General features: G+C 49.3%; 2 protein-coding genes across 3 annotated transcripts; one reads left to right on the plus strand and one right to left on the minus strand.

Annotated features, from left to right (window-relative positions):
- The first annotated feature begins 1,233 nt into the window (after window positions 1-1,233).
- Window positions 1,234-14,276, plus strand: ACKR2 (atypical chemokine receptor 2). Of its 2 annotated transcripts, none has more exons than XM_034993038.1 (2): window positions 1,234-1,338; window positions 9,539-14,276. In XM_034993038.1, the coding sequence occupies exon 2, from the start codon at window positions 9,568-9,570 to the stop codon at window positions 10,726-10,728; it is 1,161 nt and encodes a 386-aa protein (XP_034848929.1). In that variant the 5' UTR covers window positions 1,234-1,338; window positions 9,539-9,567; the 3' UTR covers window positions 10,729-14,276. The 2 variants fall into 2 exon arrangements, with proteins under 2 accessions (XP_034848929.1, XP_034848925.1); XM_034993034.1 differs by lacking the exon at window positions 1,234-1,338 and adding an exon at window positions 6,667-6,751.
- Window positions 14,277-14,881: 605 nt separating this feature from the next.
- LOC117999729 (5-beta-cholestane-3-alpha,7-alpha-diol 12-alpha-hydroxylase) lies at window positions 14,882-16,798 on the minus strand. Its single transcript, XM_034989077.1, has one exon. It carries the CDS (start codon window positions 16,759-16,761, stop codon window positions 15,256-15,258), a length of 1,506 nt encoding a protein of 501 aa, XP_034844968.1. The 5' UTR covers window positions 16,762-16,798; the 3' UTR covers window positions 14,882-15,255.
- Between the last annotated feature and the right edge of the window lie 6,023 nt (window positions 16,799-22,821).

The following is a 22,821-nucleotide window of genomic DNA, read 5'->3' on the forward strand; positions in this document are numbered from 1 at the left end:
AGAATGGAAGACAAACCAATCTTAAAAGGTTATCCATCCCCAGGATGGAACCAGGGCTCTATGGCTTCTGTTGGGCATCTCCTTATTCTTTATCCTCCCTGTTGATAACCAGCATCTGGCCTGGAGAGACTTGGAGACCCACCCACTTGGAAGGTCCTCTGCTCCCCTCTCTTGGAGTGAGAACCCATCACAGCTTGACCTCCACGCTAGGTGGCCTGTGGACCCCAGGGAAAGGCAGATGTTGAAGTCCGTGTCCACCTCTCTGGGGACATTTAGTTCTCATGGTGGCTGTCCGAGGAAGGCAGCGTTCCCACCCCCAATACAGATCTGAACACCAAGGTGCAGAGAGGTGAAGCCACCTTCTCTAGATCACACATAGGTACGCACAGAGTCAGAGTTAAGCCCGGCACTGTGTGACTCCAATGCTGGGACCTGTGACCACCTGGCATTATTCTGTTACTGCTTAATTCAGGTACAGACAGCAGGCATTGACCAAGCACCTGCTGTGTATCAGGCTGGTAGTGGGGTTGGAGGGGGAGGTGGCCGAGACATTGCCCCCAGACCACAGGTGCTGTCCTGGCAGAGAAGTACCCTCATACTGGCAAGCATATGGCAAGCAGAATGTCACACACACACACACACACACACACACACACACACACACACACACAGTCAGTGAGTTTCTGCTCTTGCCTGGCCCTAGGTTCAGGCTGGTGGGTCAAGTATGGTCCTTGCGCTGGGAGTTCCTGACCCAGGAGGAGAGCAGACAAATAATCAGGCAGAGATACATGCTGCGATGCAGGTGGCAGAGGGAGAAGGGTGGGGGAAGGGGGAAGATGGTTTGGAAAGTCTAGGAGATGAGAATCGTGCTGACACTCTGGGGAGGCAGACACAGCTCTGCTTGGTGGGAGTTGTGGCCAGAGGAGATGTGGGGGAGGACGGTAGTAAGATCACGCTGGAGAGGTGTCTGAGATCGATGCAGCTGGCTGGAGTTGGGAAAAGCTGCCTAGCAAAGGCCTGAAGGTCCGGACTGGAGCTGTTCATCTCCTTGGCCCAGCTGCCCGGGAACTGGTCCAGAGAGGTGTGGTTGGGGACGCGTGTTTTCCGAAGTCAGTAGATTGTCTTTGGGTGGGGGGGAGTTGCTCCTTAATGAGGGGCGGTCGTTTGGGCTTGACTCGTTTCCAGGGAGGGAAATAGGCTGGGGCAGGCGCAAAGGGATGCTTTGTTCCGGAATAAAGCGGGATGTGTGCAGGGCTGATCCAGAGCGGGCGAAAGACTCATACTCTCTCTGCACTTCTCTGAGGAAGCAGGAACCAGGAGCTGCTGCTCTCCTCCTGGGTGAGGTTGGACACCCCTCGGCAAGTGGGTCTGGCTCTGGGAGGTTATGGCCATGGCTGGAGTGGGGTGGGCCCTACCCACGGGCTGCAGGGAGAGACTGGGTCCGGTGGCTTAGAGAGTGGCCACAGGTGTGGGGAGAGGGAAGTGTGAATGGGTCAGGGTGGAGCATTCTCTTTAGGGCAACTCTTGGAGCAGTTGCCTCAGCAGCTGGGGAGTGAGACTGTCTGCTGTCCACATCCCCCTTGACTCCCACTCTGAGAATCTGCTCTGTGGATTCTGAAAGTCCCTGAGAGTTGGTATCAGACAACTGAGTACCTCAGGCATTCCCTTTCCTCCCTGGGCCTCGGGTTCCCCAGCGGAGACAGATGAGATGGTCTTTAAACCACCCCCCCAGCTCTGTGGTCTTCTTTTGCACACATCCACATGCTCTCCTTGTGCCCCCTGGTCCTCTCTTGTTACTCCCTGCCCAGGTCCTCAGCTCCCTCCTTCTGCCCCAGACAGCCTCAGGATTTTCTCTTATCTATCCCTGGCTAAGCCAAGTGTTATTTATGGGCCTGGAAGGGAACTGATAGTTATGGCACTCATTCAATTATTAGAAAAACTTCAAGAAGGAGACATTTTATAGGTAAGGCTCAGAGAGGTTAGGCAATTTGCCCAGGGTGACTCAGCCATTAAGAAGTGGACTAATCTATTCTGTCTATTCTTCCATGCTGCACCATGCTGAGTGTCCCACCCTCCCTGAGGGTAGTGGAGGTGATGACTGTATTTCATTTTGAGCCAAGCATAATGCTGAAATATAAATGCAAGGAGCTCTCGTGGTAAGAGTTCAGGCAACAATGAGAGAGACAAAACTGAGATAACAGCAAAAACGATTCAGGAAAGACATGACATGACAATCATACCTGCTTCTGCAGCAGCTCCTTCAAGAGTTGGGCTCTAAAACCACTTCGTTTTTATTAACTGAAATAAGCTTTGGGAGGAGGGGTTGCCTGGTGATTTTATCAATGTCGCAAACATCCCCAGTCCCTGATAAGAGCCAGGAAACATTAAGTAATGTGGGTCCCAGGGAGCATGGGGAGCAGGCGGGCCTCACATCTCCCAGGGAGCAGGAGGAAACTTCAAAGGCCCTCATGCCCTGCAGGGGACTGGACAAACCACTCTTCCAGCCAGGCTCTGTGATTCCACAAATCCAGGGGGGTTTAGTGCAGTGGGCGGAGCTCTGGACATGAAAACAGACAAGATACACCAAAACATTCCCAAAGATTATTCCTGGAGGCAATTAGCCTCTTTTCTATTTTTTTCCCCTTATATTTCCGCATTTTACATTGTGCACATATTATTTTTGTAATCAGGAAAAATGCATGTTAAAAAAAGTAAAGAGAAAAGGAGAGTGTGCCACGGTCCAGGGCTCCGCAGTTCGAGGCTCTAAGGTCAGCTCTGCCTGATTTGTGGTGTGGCTCTGGGCTTCCTGAGAAACCATGGAGGTAACACCTGCTGCCTCTAACAAGGGACCCAGGAGGACTTGCAAGGACCAGGCTATAAGAGTCTGGGGAAGCATGGAGCCCTGTGTAAATGTCAGGACCCGTTACTATTGTTTTCATTGTGTTTTATACATCACAATGAGTCCAAATGAAGGCTTCTCATAGTGGACCATGAAGAGGGTAGCTGTCCATCCCGTGAGTCTGAGGTCAGGGCTCCCAGCAGTGGAGCTCCCAGCATACGGTCCAGGGCTCTGGCCCTGGATCCGCTGCAGGGACTCCGTTTCTGACCCTGTAGCACACTTGCTGAGTGGCCTTGGGCAGATTAGTCCCCCTCTCTGAGCCTCAGTTCCTCATTTGTAAAATGGGAGTGGAATAGTGCTTGTCTCACAAGGTTGTTGTGAGCAGTGAGTGCATGAATACACAGAAAGCTTGGCAGAGGGGACTACAACTGGCTTGTTATTTTCTCTGAGAGGCAGTATGACTCAGTGTTTAAGAGCATGGACTCTGGGAGGGGCGCCTGGGGGGGCGCATTCAGTTAAGCGTCCAACTCTTGGTTTTGGCTCAGGTCATAATTTCAGGGTTGTGAGATTGAGCCAGGCCCCATGGTGGGTTCCACGCTCAGCGTGGAATCTGCTTGAGATTCACTCCCTCTCCCTCTCCTTCTGCCCCTCTCCCTGTGCTCACTCTCTCTCTCTCAAAATAAATACATAGATAGATAAAATCTTTAAAAAAAAAATCTGGGTTTCAATTCCTGGATCTACTAGTCACTTGCTGTGTGATCTTGGGCCAGTTCCCTAACCTCTCTGTGCTTCAGTGTTGTCAGCTATAAAATGGGGCTGATAATAGTATTTAACTTCTATAACTTCTGTAAGGTAAATGTGAGGATTGAGTAAGTCAATACGTGTAAAACTCCTTGCCCCAGCACCCAGCACACCGTCAGGGCTCTATGATGTTAGCTGTTAAAATGATTGCCCGCGATTTACTCCTCACAAAATTCTTTGCTGTGAGTGCTATTTATTTTATGGGCGAGAAGACAGGCTTGTGCAAGTCAAGAGCTCCAGGACGGAAGCCTTGACTTTGTATTAGGGCTGGCAGGGCCCGAAGTTCAAGCCCAAGGGCATCCCAAACCAAGCAGTGAAGCAGAGACCCGGCTCTGCCCCGAGTAGGTTGTTCATGAGTTCTCTCCCAGTGTGCTATTCCTGAGGCACCAAACTTCTTCCTTCAGGGCCTCCTTGTGTGGCTCGCCTTTCCTTTCCCCGTTTTTCTTTCACATACCATCAGCCCCCCAGCCTCTTCCATTCAGGCACCCCAAGCAACAACTGCAGCCTGGTCTCCTGTCACTTCATCTCTAGTCCCCATCCTTCACCCTTGTCTTTTAATGAGCTAGCTCAGACTCAGCCTGCGTTCAAATCCCAGCTCTGTGACTTACTAGCTGTGTGGCCTCGGGCAAGTTCCTTAGCCTCTCTGTGACGAATTTTCCTCCTATATAAAATGGAGATGATAATAGCACGTGCATCAGGGTGGTATTGCCAAGATGAAATGAACGGATGCATGCCGAGTTCTGAGAACAGAGCCTGGCCCAACCTAAGTGCTATGGAAGTGGTGGGTGTTTGTCACCGTTGTTGCTGTAATTGTCATATACGCAGTAGAGTTGAACATCTGGTGTTTTCTCAAACCCCGGGGCGGTGGGGGAATAGAGTGATCCCCAGCTGTTACCAGTTCACCCAAAGGCAAGTATTCTTCTACCTATGTCCCAAGGCCGGAGCACTTTCCACAGCCAGACGCTGCAGTCAGAGAGGGCGTCACTTCAGAGCTCCTTGCTTCAATTTTTCCAGCCACAGCGAGGCCAGAAACGCAGAATGGTCAAACCAGATTTATAGGCAGAGGGGGCCCATCCCAAGCTGAGCCAGGGTGGAGTCCAGGCCTTGGGACTCCATCTCCACCCCAGTCCTCCCAGAGCCTCCTGGGGAGGGGAGCCTCCTGAGGGAGGAAGCTGGGGGTGGCCAGAGGGCACATCCTGTGACATTGGTCCAGGGAGGCTGTGCCAACTGGAGGCAGCACTTGAACATGGCTCCAGGAGAGCAGTGGGCTGGACGTGCTCCATGGCTCGGGGCTCCCAAGGCCCAGCGGCACGCTGGCCTGGGCTGGGGAGAGGCCCCACACAAGGAGGGTCTTGGCTCTGCTGTGTCCAGGGCACAAGTGGGGGGCAGGCAGAAAACCAGGCAAGGGAAAAACGAGGCGTGAGAAGAAGGGATGAAGAGAGGTGACAGTACTGATTGAGTCCATGGTCACTTGCTGAATTCCTCTCAGATGCCAGCCCTGTGCTAATGAGTTCCAACCTCTGCCTCGCAGAGGGGGCGAGCCACTCTCAAAAGGTGACTCCACCCAAGGAGCCAGGCTCCACGACTGAGGAGTGACCTTCTGCGAGTGCTGGGGGTTGGGGCAGGAGTTACACCAGGCTAGCAGCCTGGGCAGCCTTCTGGGAAGGGAGAATTTGGGTTGCATTTTAAAGGGTATGATTTCCAAATTGTAAGGAGGCCAGCATAATTTTTGTTCACTAGAAGTGATCTCAGATGTTATTCTTGGTTTTACATTTTGAAAGCTGGTGTGGCTTTTTGGGGTAACGTTTGAGCTTGTTTATTTGTTCACTAGTCACAGCTGCACTGTGGACAGCACGCTCAGTATGGCCAGGCCACGGGGAACCTGCATGGGCCCCTGTCCCCAAGGGCTCTTGGCTGGGGAGGAGGGCAGCTACGGCACCGATGTGGCAGGTCGAGGAGGAAAGGTGATGGAGACACAGATAAGGACAGAGGGAAATGGGCAGGGGTAGGTCAGGCTTCATGGGGTCTTGATCAGGGGTATGCCAGTAAGGGTTTAATAACCAGCTCTCAGGGATGGGGGTGGGGGTGGGGAGCACATGCAAGAAGGAGAGGAAGCTCCAGTTGTAGCATTTGCCATGGTGTAAATATCCCCACCATGACCAGTTTCAAGCTACCAACTTAACATCCCCAAATGCAGAACTGGTTAATATCATGAGTGTTTGTTGGATGCCTCCCAGATGTTGCATAACTGGCTCTCACAAGCCTGTGGGAGCTGCTTCAGCATATTAATGACTTTGGATATTTTCTCCACTGGTTACTAAGGTCAGAAGTCCCGCTACCAGAAGCTCATTCTTCAACTTCAGGTTTGGCCATACCGAAAAGGGGAGCTAGAGGAAAAGGGTCACCAGTGCTACCTTATATCGTTGGGGCCATCCAATCCTGGGTCCCTCATTTGCTGATCTTGAAGCTGGGGGCAATGGAACTCCACCGATTCCAAGCCTCAGTCTCCTCATCTAAAAAATGGGAATCATAATAGTATTGCTTCCCAGAACTATGGTGAGGATTAAAGGAGAAAATTACACCTGTGTGGTCAGCTCATGGAAGGAGCTCCACTAACATGGCTGCCTTCCTGCCTAGATGGACGTAGTGATATCCTCTCCCTTGTTGCCTCCACTGTGACTTCTCTGAGAGGCCTAGGGAGGCGAGCCCTAGATCCTCAGATGGGGGCATTACTCTTCAGCCAGAGATTCTTGCTGAGTCAAAGCTGGAGCCAGCCCAGGCCAGCAGCTTCAGGAAGTCACAAAGAGGATGATGTTACTGCTCCAGAGACAAGCTGTAGTTTGCCTTTGTGCCCTTGGCTTCATTGTCGGGGAAGCTCTGCTCACCTCACCCTTGTTTTCCCTCCTCTTTAAATCCTCCCTCTCCGTATAGTTCCCTAGATTCCCCCAAAGGTTCCACTGCAGAACTTCATACTGCTAATTCGTACTAGCATGTAAATAGCTGATACTCTCATTTATTCCTCTCAAGGTATTGCTGGATAAACCAAATGAATTCGGGCATAAGGAAAAGTGAACACAAAAAAGAAAAACCCGAGTGAGTCCAGAGGGACAGGTAGGTGTGAGTTGACAGCGATCTGAAGGGCAGTCAGGAGCATGGGGTTCATGGTCTCAGAGTTCAAAGTGACCTGGAAAGATTCCCAGAGTGAACGGTCAGGAGGCCAGAGGCCCCAAGAGGGAAGGGAACAGTGTTCCAGGTGGAAGGAGCCTTGTAAAGGTGACCTGGGCCAGCCTGGACCCTAACCTCTGGCTTTGATCAAAACGATCATCAGACTTGGTTGTTTGTTAAAGCAGGGACTTTGAGAACCCAGGTCAGAATCAACGTCAGTAATGCTGGACCAGAAGAGCCGGTGTTTAATTAGTGATAACTTCTGATTAATAATCCCTAATCAGGTCCAAGTGCAGAAGAGCACTCCCTCCTCCCAACTCCAGTAGCTCATGGACTCCAACACCAGCCAGGCCCCTTACTGTTGCCCAGGAAAGGGAGGGGCTCAGGGAAAGGAGACCCCAGATGCACAGAAGGGGAATGGAGGACCAGGAAAGGAAGGCTCAGGCAAAGTTCCTGAGGCCAGTCCAGAGCCCAACCCTAGATAAAGCCACCCAGGCTGAGCTCCTAGGCAGGGCTAAAGCATGTGTGTGATTTTCCCCAACATTTGGCAGATGCCATTTAATAGGAGTCCAAGGGTGGTACAGAGGCTCAATGAGTAGGAAGACTCTGGGGTTTCCCTGGGAGATGTTCTGTCTCAGCAGCATTGTATATTTCCATCAGCTGTGAGGTCCCAGTGTCATGGATATAGGATGGGTCCGCTGAAGGCCTGAGTCAACATTTCTTTCAGAGTTCTACCTGGGAAAAAAAAGAGACAAAACTTCTACCAGGAAGGATTGGGGCAAATGTTTGCAATGTAAAAGCTAAATCCTTACCATATAAAACCACTTATAAAATGAGAATCCCATCCATTAAAACAATGAACTATTCACAGAAGAAATACAAATAGGCATTGAATATACTAAAAAGTTCAATCTCTCTTGAATCAAAGAATAAAAAATAAAACACAGAGGTGCAAAGTGGGCTTGATTTGTATTTCTTGGTTTATGAACCATGATCACCAGCCTATAGGCCCCACTCCAGAGGCCGTGCATGAGTGCTTCCTTGAGTGACGCATTCTTTTTTATCTCCTACTCTCTCCTCCAAAATCCTCTTCTTCATTGGTGAACAATCTAATGTGTTGAACATGAAGTCTCTCTCCTGGAACACAAAACAAGATTAAGCATAATCCTTGGTTCATGACAGGTTCTTATCACTGGTGCATGTGAGTCTCTCTCTTAAAAATCATTTTTATTTTATTTTTTAAGATTTTATCTATTTATTTGAGAGAGAGAGAGAGAGAACACGAGCAGGGGGAGGGGCAGAGGGAGAGGGAGAAGCAGGCTCCCTGCTGAGCAAGGAGCCTGATGTGGGACTTGATCCCAGGACCCTGGGATCATGACCTGAGCCGAAGGCAGACACTTAACTGACTGAGCCACCCAGGTGCCCTTAAAAAGCATTTTTAAAAATACAATTAAAACCTGGGAAACCACTGCCCCAGAGGGAACTAACTGGACCACAGACAGTGACCTGCTCTCATTCCATGCCTCTGGCTTCTGCCCAGGCAGCCACCATCTCGAATGCTGTGCCTATCATCCTGCTTTCCCTTTCATCTCTTTGAACTCCTTCAAAGTATTTTTGTTTCATTTGTTTTAATTCTATTAAACAAGTATCATGTATATATTTTTATGGGACTTAGAAATGTTGGACATATTCAAATGGCAATAAGGAGGTAGAGATTTGCAGGTGGTGGGGGGCGGTGAGGAAGGAATCCGGAATGTCTCCCACATTTCAGTCCTAGGTGACTGAGTAGTTGGTGGTGCCATTCAATTAGAGAGATGCAGGAGAGAAGACACTGGTGGGAAGATGATGGACTCAGTTCTCAACAAAGCAATAATTTAAGTTAACATTCAATGAGTGCCTACTATGTTCTGGGCACTCTTTTCGTAGAGTGTGAAGTGCTCTACGTGAATGATCACATTTAAGCTTCACAAGAACCCCATGAAGTAGGTACTATTATTAGTAGTATCATTTTAAAGATGGAAAAACTGAGGGATGGAAAGGTTTAGTAGGTTCTGAGTCTCTCAGCATGATGGATCACACCTTTCTGCTATAAACCTAGATACACTGGATAAAATATTTTTATTTTTAAAATATTTTTAAAATATTAAATATTTATAAATAAAAAATATTGATGTAGAACTAAATATTTATAAATAAAATATTTTTAAAATAATAAAAATAAGGGAAACCCGTAGGTGATAGAAGTCAAGAAAATTGAAAGCCAGAGTGGACACACTAGACATTTATGGATAAAAGAAGTCCCACTGAAGAGAAGTGCTTGTTGAAAAAAAAAAACAAAACATAAGCCACACAAAGAAGAATAATTGTAAGGCACACACGAGGAAGAGTATGGAGACCCAATACACAGGTGAATGGGTACCCCTAAATAATAAAGAAAAATCTGAAAGATTATCAATTCTTTCAAATGATGAAGGAGAAAATAAAGAAGAGAAGCCATAATGAAAGAAGGGAGTACTATGAAAACACCTGAGGTTAAGCCACCCACCTAAGGTAACAGCTATAAGTGGTAGGCTTGGGCTCCCCACACTTGTGCTCTTCCTCGCTAGCCTACAGGTACTGATGTTGATGTGAAGAGTCTGTGGGGCCTCCCAGAGCAGTAGCAAAAGTGGGTTTGGAGAATGGTAGAGAATGTCTGGTTTCACTATTTCTCTCCCACTGTACTCTGGTCTACAGAGCTCCAGAACTGGACGTGTCCTCCCAACATGGCCTCCACCGCCTCCCCTCTGCTGCCCACCACCATGGTCGCCAGTTCTGAGAACAGCAGCTCTTTCTATGACTATGAGTACTACCTGGACCAGGTGACCTTCATGCTCTGCAGGAAGGACGAGGTGCTGGCCTTTGGCAGGATCTTCCTGCCAGTCTTCTACAGCCTGATCTTTGTGCTGGGTTTGGGCGGGAACCTCCTTCTTCTAGTGGTCTTGCTTCGGTATATACCTCGCAGGCGGATGACTGAGGTCTATCTGCTGAACCTGGCCATCTCCAACCTCCTGTTTGTGGTGACACTGCCTTTCTGGGGCATTTCTGTGGCCTGGCATTGGGTCTTTGGGAGTTTCTTGTGCAAGATGGTGAGCACCCTCTATACCATCAACTTCTACAGTGGCATCTTCTTCATTAGCTGCATGAGCCTGGACAAGTACCTGGAGATCGTCCACACTCAGCCCCATCACAGGCTGAGAACCCGGACGAAAAGCCTGCTCCTGGCTGCCATGGTATGGGCTGTGGCCCTGGCTGTCTCCATCCCTGACATGGTCTTTATGCAGACACATGAAAACCCCACAGGTGTGTGGAACTGCTATGCAGATTTTGGGGGTCATGCGACCATCTGGAAGCTCTTCCTCCGTTTCCAGCAGAACCTCCTGGGGTTTCTCTTTCCACTCCTTGTCATGGTCTTTTTCTACTCCCGCATTGGCTGTGTGCTGGTCAGGCTGAGGCCCCCGGGCCAGGGCCGGGCTCTAAGGATAGTCGTAGCCCTGGTGGTAGCCTTCTTTGTGCTGTGGTTCCCGTACAACCTCACCTTGTTTCTGCACTCACTGCTGGACCTGCAAGTCTTTGGGGAATGCAAGGTTACCAAGCACCTGGACTATGCACTGCAGGTGACAGAGAGCATCGCCTTCCTTCACTGCTGCTTCACCCCCATTCTCTATGCTTTCTCCAGCCGCCACTTCCGCCAGTACCTGAAGGCTTTCCTCGTCACTGTGCTCAGGCGGCCCCAGGCACCTGGCCCTGCACAGGCCCCTCTGTCCAGCAGCTCTGAGAGTAGCAGGCTCACTGCCCAAGAAGAAATGACTGGCATGCATGACCTCAGGGAGAGGCAGGCTGAGCGCTCACCCAACAAGGGTGATATGGGGGAAAATCAAGCCTGAGTGGCCATACCACAGTCCGGTGAGAGTGGATGGGACCTAGCTCAGTTGGGCATCCACCCAGACTCCTCTCTCCAGAGGCCTCAGGGACCATGTTGCCACGTCCCGTGGTTGGTTCTCAGTGCTCCACCATCAGCGGCATCTGCCTACTCTTGCCTCCTTCCTCCACTTTCTTTACTGCCTTCCAGGAAACCATACTCTCTTGCATGAATTGCTAGAGTAGTTTCCCAACTGACCTCTGTGCTTCTTGTCATCATGCTCTCCTGTCATCTAATCCATGCCCACCAGCCAGAACGATCACCCCACCCTCAGCCATCACTTCCATCTTCCTCAGAGTAGCCCAAGGCTTGCCACCCACCAGTCGGCTCCCTTCCCTGGAGCTCAGCTGGGGCAATATTGCTGCAACATTGTTCAATGTCACAGCATTGATGGTAGCTCCAAGAGGCTGGCGAGCAGGAGGGGCTGGAAGTGCCCCACATGGGGAACTTCCCCAGAACGTGAGAGTTGGCAGGTGGAAGGCGGAGTGAACACATGTTCCCAACAGTCCAGGAGGCTCATCCTCCCTCTGCTTCCCATGCCCCCTCCCTGGAGCCTTCGGGGGTCCCTGGGGCCTGCACAACCAAGTCCAAAGTCTGTCCAGCTTTGAGCCTGGAGCTCTCACAAGGAGAATCCCATACACCAGCTTACCCTTATGCCCTTCGTTACTTTTCATTTCCTGGACACCAGGCACCCCTTGTTTCTTGCACATTCCCTCCTCCATGTTTTGTGCTTGCCCACTCTCTTGTGTAACAGGGGTCACTTTTCAGCCAGCTGTCCATTCATCTTTGTGCTGTCATGGAATTCTGCTTGCTCTGGGACACCACTTGTTGTTCACTCTGCCCTGTGCTTGGGTGGAGCTCAGGAAGAGCACAGGACTTGGGCCAGTTACAGCCTCACTTTTCCTGGCATGGTGATTCATTTAGGATGGGCACAGGATCCAGGTAGAGCTTGTGAAATGCGGCAACTAGAACATGCTAGAACAGAGGCATGAGACTGAAGCCAAGAGGATGTGCAGTGTGGGGGTGCTCCTTCATCAACTCGAACTTCAGAGGGTGAGGTGATAGCACTGTGAATGAGCAGACCCCGAGGGCAGTGTGGAAGTCCCAGAATCTAGGTGGAAGCTCATCCCAGTCGTGGACTTGACGGTTACACGAACCAATATATTCCTTCACATGGTGATGTTCTGTTACTTGCAATCCAAGGATTCCTGGATGATATACCCTGCCTGGGTGCTTCCCTTTTCATGTCTCCAATGGTTAGCATCCTCCCTGGCTATTGAAAACCTTTCCCCAGGGAGCTCCTGGCACACAGTGACATCTCTCTTTCCTGAGTTTCTAAAGCACTCACTGCTTTTCCCCACCTACAAAAACCACCTGGTATAACCTGCCCACATCCTGCTGTGCTGGTCCTGAAACACCCAGCACAGAGCCTAGCAGACGGTAATGCACGGAAGGAAACTTACAGGTGGATAGACTGGAGGACAAGAGAACACAGGGCTGGGTATATGCAAGCTCCAGGAGAGCAGGGACTTTGCCATGTATTAAATCGATATCCCCTGTGCTTAAGTCAGTGCTTAGAATATAGCGGAGGCTCATTAAGTATATTTTTAAATGAATGACTGGATCAATAGAGAATGGAGCAGGTGGTCAATATTCTGCCATTCTTTCTTTGCTTCCCCCGAGTTTCAGATGCTCTAGTCACAGCCCGTGTGTCACAAGCAGGGCTGTCCCTGAATGTTGCCAGAGTTGACTGTGCTGATTTTTCACTCTTTGTTTCCCCTGCCTCCATCTTGTTCAGCTCTTGTGCCTTTAATTCTCTCTCCCAAGGCCCCAGACTCCCACTGTCATGAAGGACTCTGAGCTCCCGTGGTGCCCTAGGCAATGAAGCTTTGGCTCTGAAGGTGGTGATTTGCTTGAGGATGTGGGGTGGGGTTCTATTTTAGAGCTCCTGAAATCTGCCCCACTGGGGACCTCAGTCCTGCCCAACGAGCAGCCTGACTATACCAACAGGGTCCAGGGACCCAGAGTCTCTGACTTTGTATCCATGATGCACAGATGGGATGGGACAAGCTATGCCAGCCGAGGGACACCTGGCAGGGCTTGTCCCCAGCACTGGTGCATTTACGTGTGTGTGTGTGTGTGTGTGTGTGTGTTGCCATGTGGGCTGTGAATAGTACATATGGCTGTGTATGTGGGTCCGACATGAACATGTCACTGTATCCACATGGGTCTGGGTCTGTGCCCACAGGTTTTCTGTGTGTTCCTGTGTATCTTTTTCTAGCTGTGTGAGTGTGGGTATGTGCTCTCTGCAAACAGCAGGTGTATAAGAAGGGCCCTGAAGCCTGTGCCCAAGGGGGAGGAGAAGGGCTGGCCACAGGTGACCCATTGATCCCTTTCACTGTCCTCATTGCCACTGACTGCATTGCTGACCATATCGAGGGCTCTGACTAGAGCACAGAAGGCACTGGTCAGGGAGAGAATTGGAGGTGGGCTCTCACAGCCCGGGCCAGGACAGAGCCCCCTCCATCCTGCCCTTATTTCCCAGCCTGGATGTTGGTCCCTCCTGCTGCTCTGCATCTGCCCAAAGGCCTGGCTCCCTGGCTGCACTGCTCAGACCTTTCCAGGAAAGCTCCCAGGATTCTCTTGGTCCTCAGATTCTGAGGCAAGCTGGACTTTTCCCCTGGCTGACCCAGGGAGAAGGACAGGCATGGCTCTACTCTGTGAAGGTTTGAGGGTTTACAGCTGTTACTACCTATGGAAAAAAAGAAAAACAACAAACCAAAACAAAAAAACCACTCTCCCCCCTCCCAGCCCTGGTAAGCATGCTTGGCAATGGGATTGTCTCCATCTCACATGCCAGAAAGCTGAGTGAGGCCAGGGTGGGGAAGGAAATGATTTGAGGACATGAAGTAAAACAGCTGAGATGGAGTCAATTTTCTATCATTTAATCTCCATTTAGGGAATTGGGGGTCAGAGATGGAGCAATAAGATACCAAGCCCTATGAGCTCCAGTCGGAGGGAGGGGCCGGGAGGAAGAGAGCAGGACACAGAAAGCAATGACACATAACAGATGTGCTATGATGTGAACAGGGCTAGGGGAACCTCAGCGGATGGAGTCCGTTCTGGGGCAGGGGATGGAAGAGGGGAGATCCAGGAAGGTTTCCAGGAGTAGCCAGCACCAGGGGTGGCCATTACAGCAAGCCACTCTACTTTACAGACCATTCTGTTAGACAAAGTTGGCAATGTTGAATTGCACTGGGTTGAAAATTTGGGGACCGACTGTGGCAAAATTTAAATGTTAGGTGTGTGGAGGGATGGGGAGCCAGAAAAATGAGAGAAGGACAATCAGAGGCGAAAGGTTTGGAGAAAGGTCGGGGTGAACAGAGGGCCAGACAGGCCTGGTGGCGGAGAGACGCAGAGTGCTGAGCTCTAGGAACGGCAGTGGGGGTGGGGAAAAGGGGACAGTTTCAGAGACACTGCAGGGGCTTGAACTGACAGAACTGGGGCATGACTGTGGGTGAGAGTGGGGGAGGTGAGGGTGTCTCCTCTGTATCTGTCTTGGGGGGATGGGGTGGGTGGTGGTGTCCTGAGCAGAGATAGGCAGGGAAATCCGGAGAAGGGCGTGATTCAGGGCAGAGGTGGGGGACAGATGCGGAGTTCTACGTGAGCCAAACTGAGTCAGAGGGGCTGTGGGACCCCGGTGGGGAGGATGAGGGTCTGGAAGTAGGAGGGGCTCCAAGCTCAGCAATGGTTGTGGAAACCAGAGGAGGGGATGAGATCACCCTGGGGTGGGGGTGTGGAGGGGGGACAACGGCACGGAGCAGGGACCTTGAATAACTCCTACGTGAAAGGCACCATGTCTCCAGACCTGCTCTATGAATTCGGGAGCCAATAGCCACTTGTGACTGTTGAGTACTTAGAATGCGGCTGGTCTGAAATGAGACATGCTGCAAGGGGAAAAAGTACACGCCAGATTTTGAAGGCAACACAAGAAAAAGAAACGTAAAATTATTTCACTAATATTCTTTTATTGATGACATAATGAAATGCTAATATTTTGGATATATTAGGCTCAGTTAAATATAAACATGAACTTCACCTGTTTCTTTTTGCTTTTTTAAAAATGTGTCAACTAGGAAATGAAAAATTACACACGAGGCTTGCCTTGTATTGCTCTGGACGAACCTGAATTCCACGGGATGTGGAATAGGCGTCGAGGAGAATAATAAAGCGAGGTGGGAGGATGGAGGGTAACATTAGCAAGACACTCCGTTACTCACGATAACCAGTTTCTGTACTGCAGGACTTGTCAAGGTACACGTTATTTCCCAAACTAAGTTTGGGAAAAGTCAGAGAGCTAAGGAAGGCGACCAGGACAGAGGAAGGTGATGCCACAGAACCCGAGGGAAAGGTGGGCCTTCAGAGGGGCTGGAGGAGGTGGAGACTCCCAAGGGACGTCTTGAGGCTAGGCTCGCGGCCACCTTGGCAGAGCTCAGTGGGTAGGTCGCAGGCGGTAACGGAAGCGCACCTCGTGGCTGGGCTGGGTGGTGCCAAAGCCCCAGCGGTGGGGGTCCATGGGTGGCACAGATGTGTCAGGGTCCACCAGCTCCAGGTCAAAGTATGTGACCATGAGCAGGACAAAGAGCTTCATCTCACTGATGGCCAAGAACCTCCCAGGGCAGATGGAGACACCTGAGCCCCACGGCATGGTATAGTGGTGGATCTTCTGGCCTGCCTTGCAGAAGTGCACTTTTCGGCTACCATTGGGATTGAGGAAGCGATCATACTTGAAGGCAGTGGGTTCCGGGTGGATGTCAGGGTCCATGTGCACTGAAAGATAGGGGAAGAGGGCCACGATGTCTCCACTTCGGAGCAGGTACTCCTGTCCATTGGCCATCTTCAGGACATGGTCACTGTGCACCACCCTGAGGAGGGTGGGTGCAGTCCCCAGCCGCAGCGTCTCCTCCATCACACTGTCCAGCACTGGAGTGCGGTGCAGGGCGCTGATGTCAAGGTCAAAGGACTGCCTGGCCTTCAGCCTGGCCTCCCCCAGGACTTGGGTGGCCTCCTCCCTCACAGCCCGCATGGCTTCTGGGTGCTTTAGCAGGAACAAGAGGGCCCAGAAAGAGGTTGGGCCCGTGTTCCCCTGGGAGGCCCAGAGCATCATGAAGTTGAACTTGTCCTGCATGGCTGGGGCTACTCCCTGCTCCCTCAGATACTGAAGCATGTAGGATATCCAGTTGCTGATGCCATTCTTTTCCAAGTTGTGCTGCACAGAGAGTATCTTGTGGAACAGACTCTGGAGCCGGCCCACTTCTAGCCACTCCCGGGGCCCCAGCAAGGAATAAACAAACCTGGGGAACAAGTTGTCAAACTTGCGGAACTGGACAAATAACTCCTCTGCCTGTTGCAGGTCCTGCTCCTGGTCCTTTGTATGGCCGAATAAGCTCAGGTAGCCCGCCTTGAACAAGACATTGTAGCAGAAGTGGAAGAGGCCATCTTCACGCCAGCAACTAGAACCCAGACTCTGGCCCGTGGGCCCCAGCATAATGAGGGCCAGGTTGTCCAGCATGGTTTTGTTGAGATCTGCCAGGCCATCCCCCATGAGGTACTTGGTGCTGGCAGAGTGTATCATCCGGTAGTCTCCTTGCACCGACTGGTATCCAAATACCTTTAGCACCAGTTTTTTTGCATACTCCACGAAGTCTAGTTTTCTCTGTGCATCCCTGAGGATGGGGCCAAAGGAGAGGGGGTCCATGACAAAGGTAAAGTACTTGCCCCCTAGCTGCACTGTGAACACATCTCCATGCTTGGCCCGCATGTGCTTCAGGAATTCAAGCATGTTCTTCCGGAAAGCCATGGCATGGCCCAGCCAGGGTATGGAGCCCTTATCCAGAGGGGGCTCCTGGGGCCTGCGTCGCCGGAGCAGCCCCAGCAGGCACAGGCACCCCACGGTGACCACCAGCAGGGCTCCCAGCATCAGACCCCATAGCACCATGGCTATGCTCTTCCGGGTTGAGCTCTGGACACACTGTTCTCTGGGTGCCAGAGAGCTTTTGAGAGGCTGTGACAAGTTGGGGATGAAAAGGTCTGTCCACCTGGACCTTGCCCTGTAGCTGTAAGTTCTATTAAATAACCCTGGCGAGACAGTATCTGGGGGCAAAGTGTTCTCTTAGATTTAGCACTTGCTTCAACCTGGTGGGAGGAGGGGGGTGGGACCAGAAGGAAGCCCAGAAAGAAGCCTCTAGCTGTGGTCACAGTCCCCTCACCAGCTTAGGATTTGCTCTGATCTTTTCAGACTCAGCTCCAGCATGAGTCTACAAAGCTTTCTTTGATCCCACTCCACCCGCGTGGTTTACTGACCATTCACACCTTTATTTTCTCATACATTCATTTATTCATTAATTTGTTAGCTCATTCAGCAGAAATGCACCAAGCACTTATGAAGTTTCATATCTCTCCCTTCCTCATCTTTAAATGATCCTCAGAGCCTCCCAGATTGGCGACACTTCAAGCAGAGGTTCAGACTCCAGTCCCTGAACCTGGGGCCTGCTGGCCCCATTGGCTTGCACACTTGTCCAGCAAGGGCAGATTGGGAGTCTTACAAATACGAAATGTCAGAGATGATAAGGACTTCAAACCAATTGCTTTATTTCATGATGAGGATGTAGGTTCACAGTGTAGTGGGGACTTTCTCTCACAGCTGTCCTGGCTTCGGTGAGGTGAGCTGACCATTTACTGGGGACCTTCTGTGAGGTGTCACGCCAGGTCCCTGCCAGCAGGCCCAAGGAGAAAGCTGTGCCTTTGACTCTAAGGCCATTGTTGCCATAACGTGAGGTTCAGTCTCAATTCAACTAGTTCTGATAACCCCCAGGTTACTCTTTAACTTCCTAAGTGACCCACAAATAGGGACTCTGTTTCCTCAGATTTCCACGTGTCCTCTAGAGTGAATTCCCTTTGCCTTGTGCAGCTCCCCTTTGTGGGGAGCTGGAAATGTCCACACTCTGCCTCCAGGGAGTCCTCTCTGATTGCTTAGGGCAACCACAGCAAGTCATCAGTATTTCCTCCGCCTTAGAATCTACAGTCAGAAATTGTGGGCCAACTTCCATGAGTTGAACTTTGTTCCCCAGTTTTTAATGGATCGCAGCATCACCTTACATTCATTCTCACCTATACTTATTCATTCCCTCCTTCCTTGGAACAGCCCCATCTATCCATTAACAGATATTTACTGGGCACTTACGGCCAGAACTTCTGCTATAACCAACCTCGAATCAGAGAGCACGGTCCCTTGCCCTCTTGGAGTGTATGGTCTAAGGAAGGGGAAAATATATTAAATCACTGCCTCAACAACTTTCTAATTACAATTGTGTTAAGTGTTGCAAGTGAGAGGAACAGAGCGGGAAGTGGGGTGGGGAGTCAGGAAAGCCACACGGATTAGGTGGTGATTAAGTGGAGGCCTGGAGGAAGACAAAGCCAGGTCGGTGCGTGCTGTGTGGTGGTGGGGCTAGACGTGGAGGTCGGGGAGCATGCGGGACGTGCTGCTCAGTGTAGGTGGCAGGCCGTTCAAGGAACGGGTGCAGATCCACTCAGGCGCCAATGTGGCTGGAGGGCTCGGAGGAGGGGGAAGCGTTTTCAGCACAGCGCAGGGTCGGCCGGCTCAGGGCGAACTGGAGCTCTGACCTATTGCGCTGCACTGGTCCAGTCCACCTGGAGCCACTGAGCAGGGACTGATGCGGGGGCAGTCCTTACTGGCTCTTACCGGGCGGAGGCTAGCTTGCCCCGGGGAAATTGGCCTATGCGGCTGCCCGGCCAACCCTCCCGAGTGGCCAGCGACCCAGAGCGAGCCCCGGGAGCCCTGCGACACGCCTCAGCCTTCCCAACTAGGGCCGCAGCTCCGTAGGAGGGGGGCACAGAGCTCCAAGCGGGACTGAGAGGCTCGGAAGGACCAACGACACGCAGAGACGGCCTCCGGGCGTGCTAGAGCGGGCGCGGGTTCGAGGGCCGGAAAGGCGATGACGCACTTCCGCCCCTGCAGCCTCCGCCGCGGCGTCTCCAGGCTGGTGCTGCGGGCAGTGCGTTGTGCAGAGGCGCCCGCTGTCCGTCGGTCAGTTAGGCTTCGCACCGAGGCGCTGTGTGTCTGTCCGTTTGTCTGCGGAGCAGTCAGTTTAAGGGCGTGGGGCTGGGGAAGGACGGCCGCTTCACTGCCACCGCCGCTGTTTCCAAGGAGCGCGCTGAGCGTAGCCACCGCTCCGGACCGTATTCCTGAGAGTTCCACCTCATAAGCCTGGCGGGAGCATTGTTTCGGCTGTCCTTAAACATTTTTTGGTGCCCCTTTCCTGCACACCTCATTTGCACATTTCATGGTGAGCGGGGGGGTGGGCCGTGGTTTGAGGCCTCTAGACAGGGCTCAAGCGGGTCTCTGGTCCCGTCTGGTGTCTTCTCATTTCACATATGGCCCAGAATTTTGAGCAATTGTGCACCGATAGGAAGGTTCCATTTACCTGGTCCGGTTTCTATATCGGGGTTCTCTAGTCCAGATGTACTGGCTATCCCCTGCATCTTGTTTGCCCTTTGTTCCAATGCTGGATGATAGTGACTGCTCGCTTAGCGCCTGCCGCTTCCTGCCCACGGCCTCACCCCCAGAAGTCAACAACGGTAATGTCGAAATGGAGAGGCAGGGGAGAAATTGTTTTACTCTGCCTTTAGATCAAATAATAGTCTCATTTAATTTAGCGCTGGACTTATTTATGCCTTCCTTTCCTTCCTAGTTTTTAAGGTTCTGCCTCCATGGCAGCTTGGTTCTTGACAGCCTAGCCCCAGGTTAATTATTTTACTCCTCGTCTGCATCACATATACCAGGTGACAGTGAAGTCAGTATAGAACTTAAAGGGCAAACTTGGGTTCTTGTTTCAACTTTGTCACCAACTCATGACATGACCCAGGACATTTCAGTTTACCTCTCTGGGCCCTACTGTTCTGCTGTGTCAAACAGGAAGCTGAACTTGAGGTACTTGCCAGCATTGAGATGCCATTATAAAGGTATTGGGCTGAGGCTTAGATATGAGTGCATATAGAGGGAGAGGATGGAGGGAAGGATGGGAACTGGATTGATTGACCTTGAGCACCTGTTCTGTTCATGGCTGTGTGCTGGTCATCCCCATTGTCACTATAATCATCACTATTCTTATTTTGAGAATTTACCATGAGCCAAGTATTGTGCTAAATGCTTTACGTGTATTAAGCAATCTAATCCTCATATCAGTCTGCGGGAATCCCCAAGACCACCCTCGCATTCAGAGATTCCCTAGAAGAACTAATGGGACTCAGCATGTAGTTGTACTCATGGCTAAGATTTATTACAGTGGTGTATAAGGATATATAGCCAGATCATAAGGGAAAAAGACACACATGGAGTCTGAAAGAATCCACGTGCAAGCTTCCTAATGCTTTCTTCTTCAAAGAAGAAATCACAAGAGAAATTAGAAAACACCTTGTGATGGATGAAAATTCAAACCAACATACCAAAACTTATAGTGAAAGCAGTGTTCAGAGGTAAAATTATAGCTGTAAATGCTTACATTAAAAAAGAATATCTCAAACCAATAACCTAAGTTTACACCTTAAGGAATTAGAGAAGAAGAGCAAGCCAAATACAAAGCCAGCAGAAAGAAGGAAAGTGTAAAGATTAGAACTGAGATAAATGAAACGGAGAATAGAAAAACTCAGTGAAATCAAAATTGGCTATTTGAAAAGTTCAAAATTGACAAAACTTGAGCTAGATTGCCTAAGAAAAAAAGGAGAGAAGATGCAAACAACTAAAGTCAGGAATAGAAGTGGAGACGTAACTATTGACCTTACAGAGATAGAAAGGATTATACAAGAACACTTTTGAATAATTGTATGTCAACACTGTCAATAATTATACATAAACAAATTAGATTACCTAGAAGAAATGGACAAATTCCCTGAAATACAAATTACCTAAAATGACTTAAGAAGAAATAGAATCAACAGATCTGTAACAAGTAAAGAGAGATTAAATCACTAATTAAAAGCCTCCCAACAAAGAGAAGTCCTAAACCAGTTGGCTTCCCTGGTGAATTCTACCAAATATTTATTTTTTAAAGTTTATTTTTTAGTAATCTCTACATGAGATTAGTAATCTCTAATGAGCCCCAATGTGGGGCTCAAACCCACAACCCCAAGATCAAAGTCAATCTATCAGTAGTACCATGATGCCAAAGTCAGATAAGAACATCACCTGAAAGAAAATTTCAGGCCAGTATCTCTTACGAATTTAGATGTAAAAATCCTCGACAAAATATTAGCAAATCAAATCCAACAGCCTATTAAAAGGATAATTCACCATAACCAAGTGGGTGTATATCAGAAATATAAGGGTGATTGAACACAAAATCAATATAATACAATAATAGAATGAAAGAAAAAAACCTACATGATCATCTCAATGCAGACAATGCATTTGACAAAATTGAACATCCTTTCATAATAAAGTCTTTTTTAGAAAACTAGAACTAGAGGGAAAGTTCCTTAATATGATAAAGGGCATTTATGAAAAACCCATAGCTAATATACTCAATGGTGAAAGACTGAAGAGTTTCCCTTTAAAATCAGAAGGCCTGAGACAAGGATACCCACTTTCACTGCTGCTGTTCAACAGTGTACTGGAAGTTCTAGCTAGAGCTATTAGATAAGAAATTGAAAGATCCAAATTGGAAAGGGAGAGAGAAAACTGTATTTGCAGATGACATGATCCTATATATAGAAAATCCCAAAGAATCCACAAGAGAACTACTGGCATTAATAAATTCAGCAAAGTTGCAGGGTACAAGATCAACATAAAAATGAGCTGTGTTTTTATACACCAGCAGTGAACAATCCAAAAAGGAAATTAAAAGAATTAAATACTGAGGAAAAAATCTAGCCAAGTTGATGAAAGACTTGCATGTTGAAAATACAAAACATTGATGGGGTGGGGGTGGCTCAGTCGTTAAGCGCCTGCCTTCGGCTCAGGTCATGATCCCAGGGTCCTGGGATCCAGCCTGGCATCGGGCTCCCTGCTCAGCGGGAAGCCTGCTTCTCCCTCTCCCTCTGCCTGCCGCTCCCCCTGCTTGTGCTCTCTCTCTCTCTCTGTCAAATAAATAAAAATAAAAATCTTAAAAAAAAAAAAGAATACAAAACATTGCTGAAAGAAATTAGACTTAACATAAATGGAAAGACATTCCATGTTCGTAGATGGGGAAGGCATAACATTGTTTGAGAGGTTAATACTACCCAAAGTGATATGTAGATTCAACACAATCCCTTTCAAAATTCCAAAGATTTTTTTTCACAGTATTGGAAAAGCTGATCCTCAAATTCATATGGAATTGCAAGGGGACCCAAAGAGACAAAACAATCTTGAGAAATAATAAAATTGGGGGGTCCACTCTCCCAACTTTGAAAAAGTACAAAACTACTGTAAATATAACATCATAGACATATAAACCAATGGAATAGAATAGAGTCCAGAAATAACCCTCACTTATATGGTCAATTGATTTTCAACAAGGATGTCAAGACCAAAGGGGAAAGGAAGCCATTTCAACAAGTGGCGGGGGAAAAACTGGGTATCACTCACAAAAGAATGAAATTACCTTATACCACATACAAAAATTAACTCAAAGTATATCAAAGACCTAAACAAAATCTAAAACTATGAAACTCTTAAAAGCAACCATTGAAGAAAATCTTTATGACATTGAATTTGGCAAAATTTCTTGTATATGACATCAAAATCACAGGCAACAAAAGAAAAATAGGTAAATTGGATTTCATCAAAATTAGCTGTACAAACCCAAAGAAATTCAAGTCCAGACACAATGTAATCAAACTTGAAAAGTCTAAAGACAGGGAAAAATGTTTTGAAAGCAGCTAGAGAGAAACAGCATTATCACCTAGAGAAACAACTCACATGACCATGGATTTCTTATCAGAAACCATGGAAGTCATTTGCAAATGGCACAACGTTTATCAAGTGATGAAAGAAAAAGAA

The sequence above is a fragment of the Mirounga leonina genome, unplaced genomic scaffold (assembly GCF_011800145.1).
Source record: "Mirounga leonina isolate KUSES-001 unplaced genomic scaffold, KU_Mleo_1.0 Mir_115, whole genome shotgun sequence".
NCBI lineage: Eukaryota > Metazoa > Chordata > Mammalia > Carnivora > Phocidae > Mirounga > Mirounga leonina.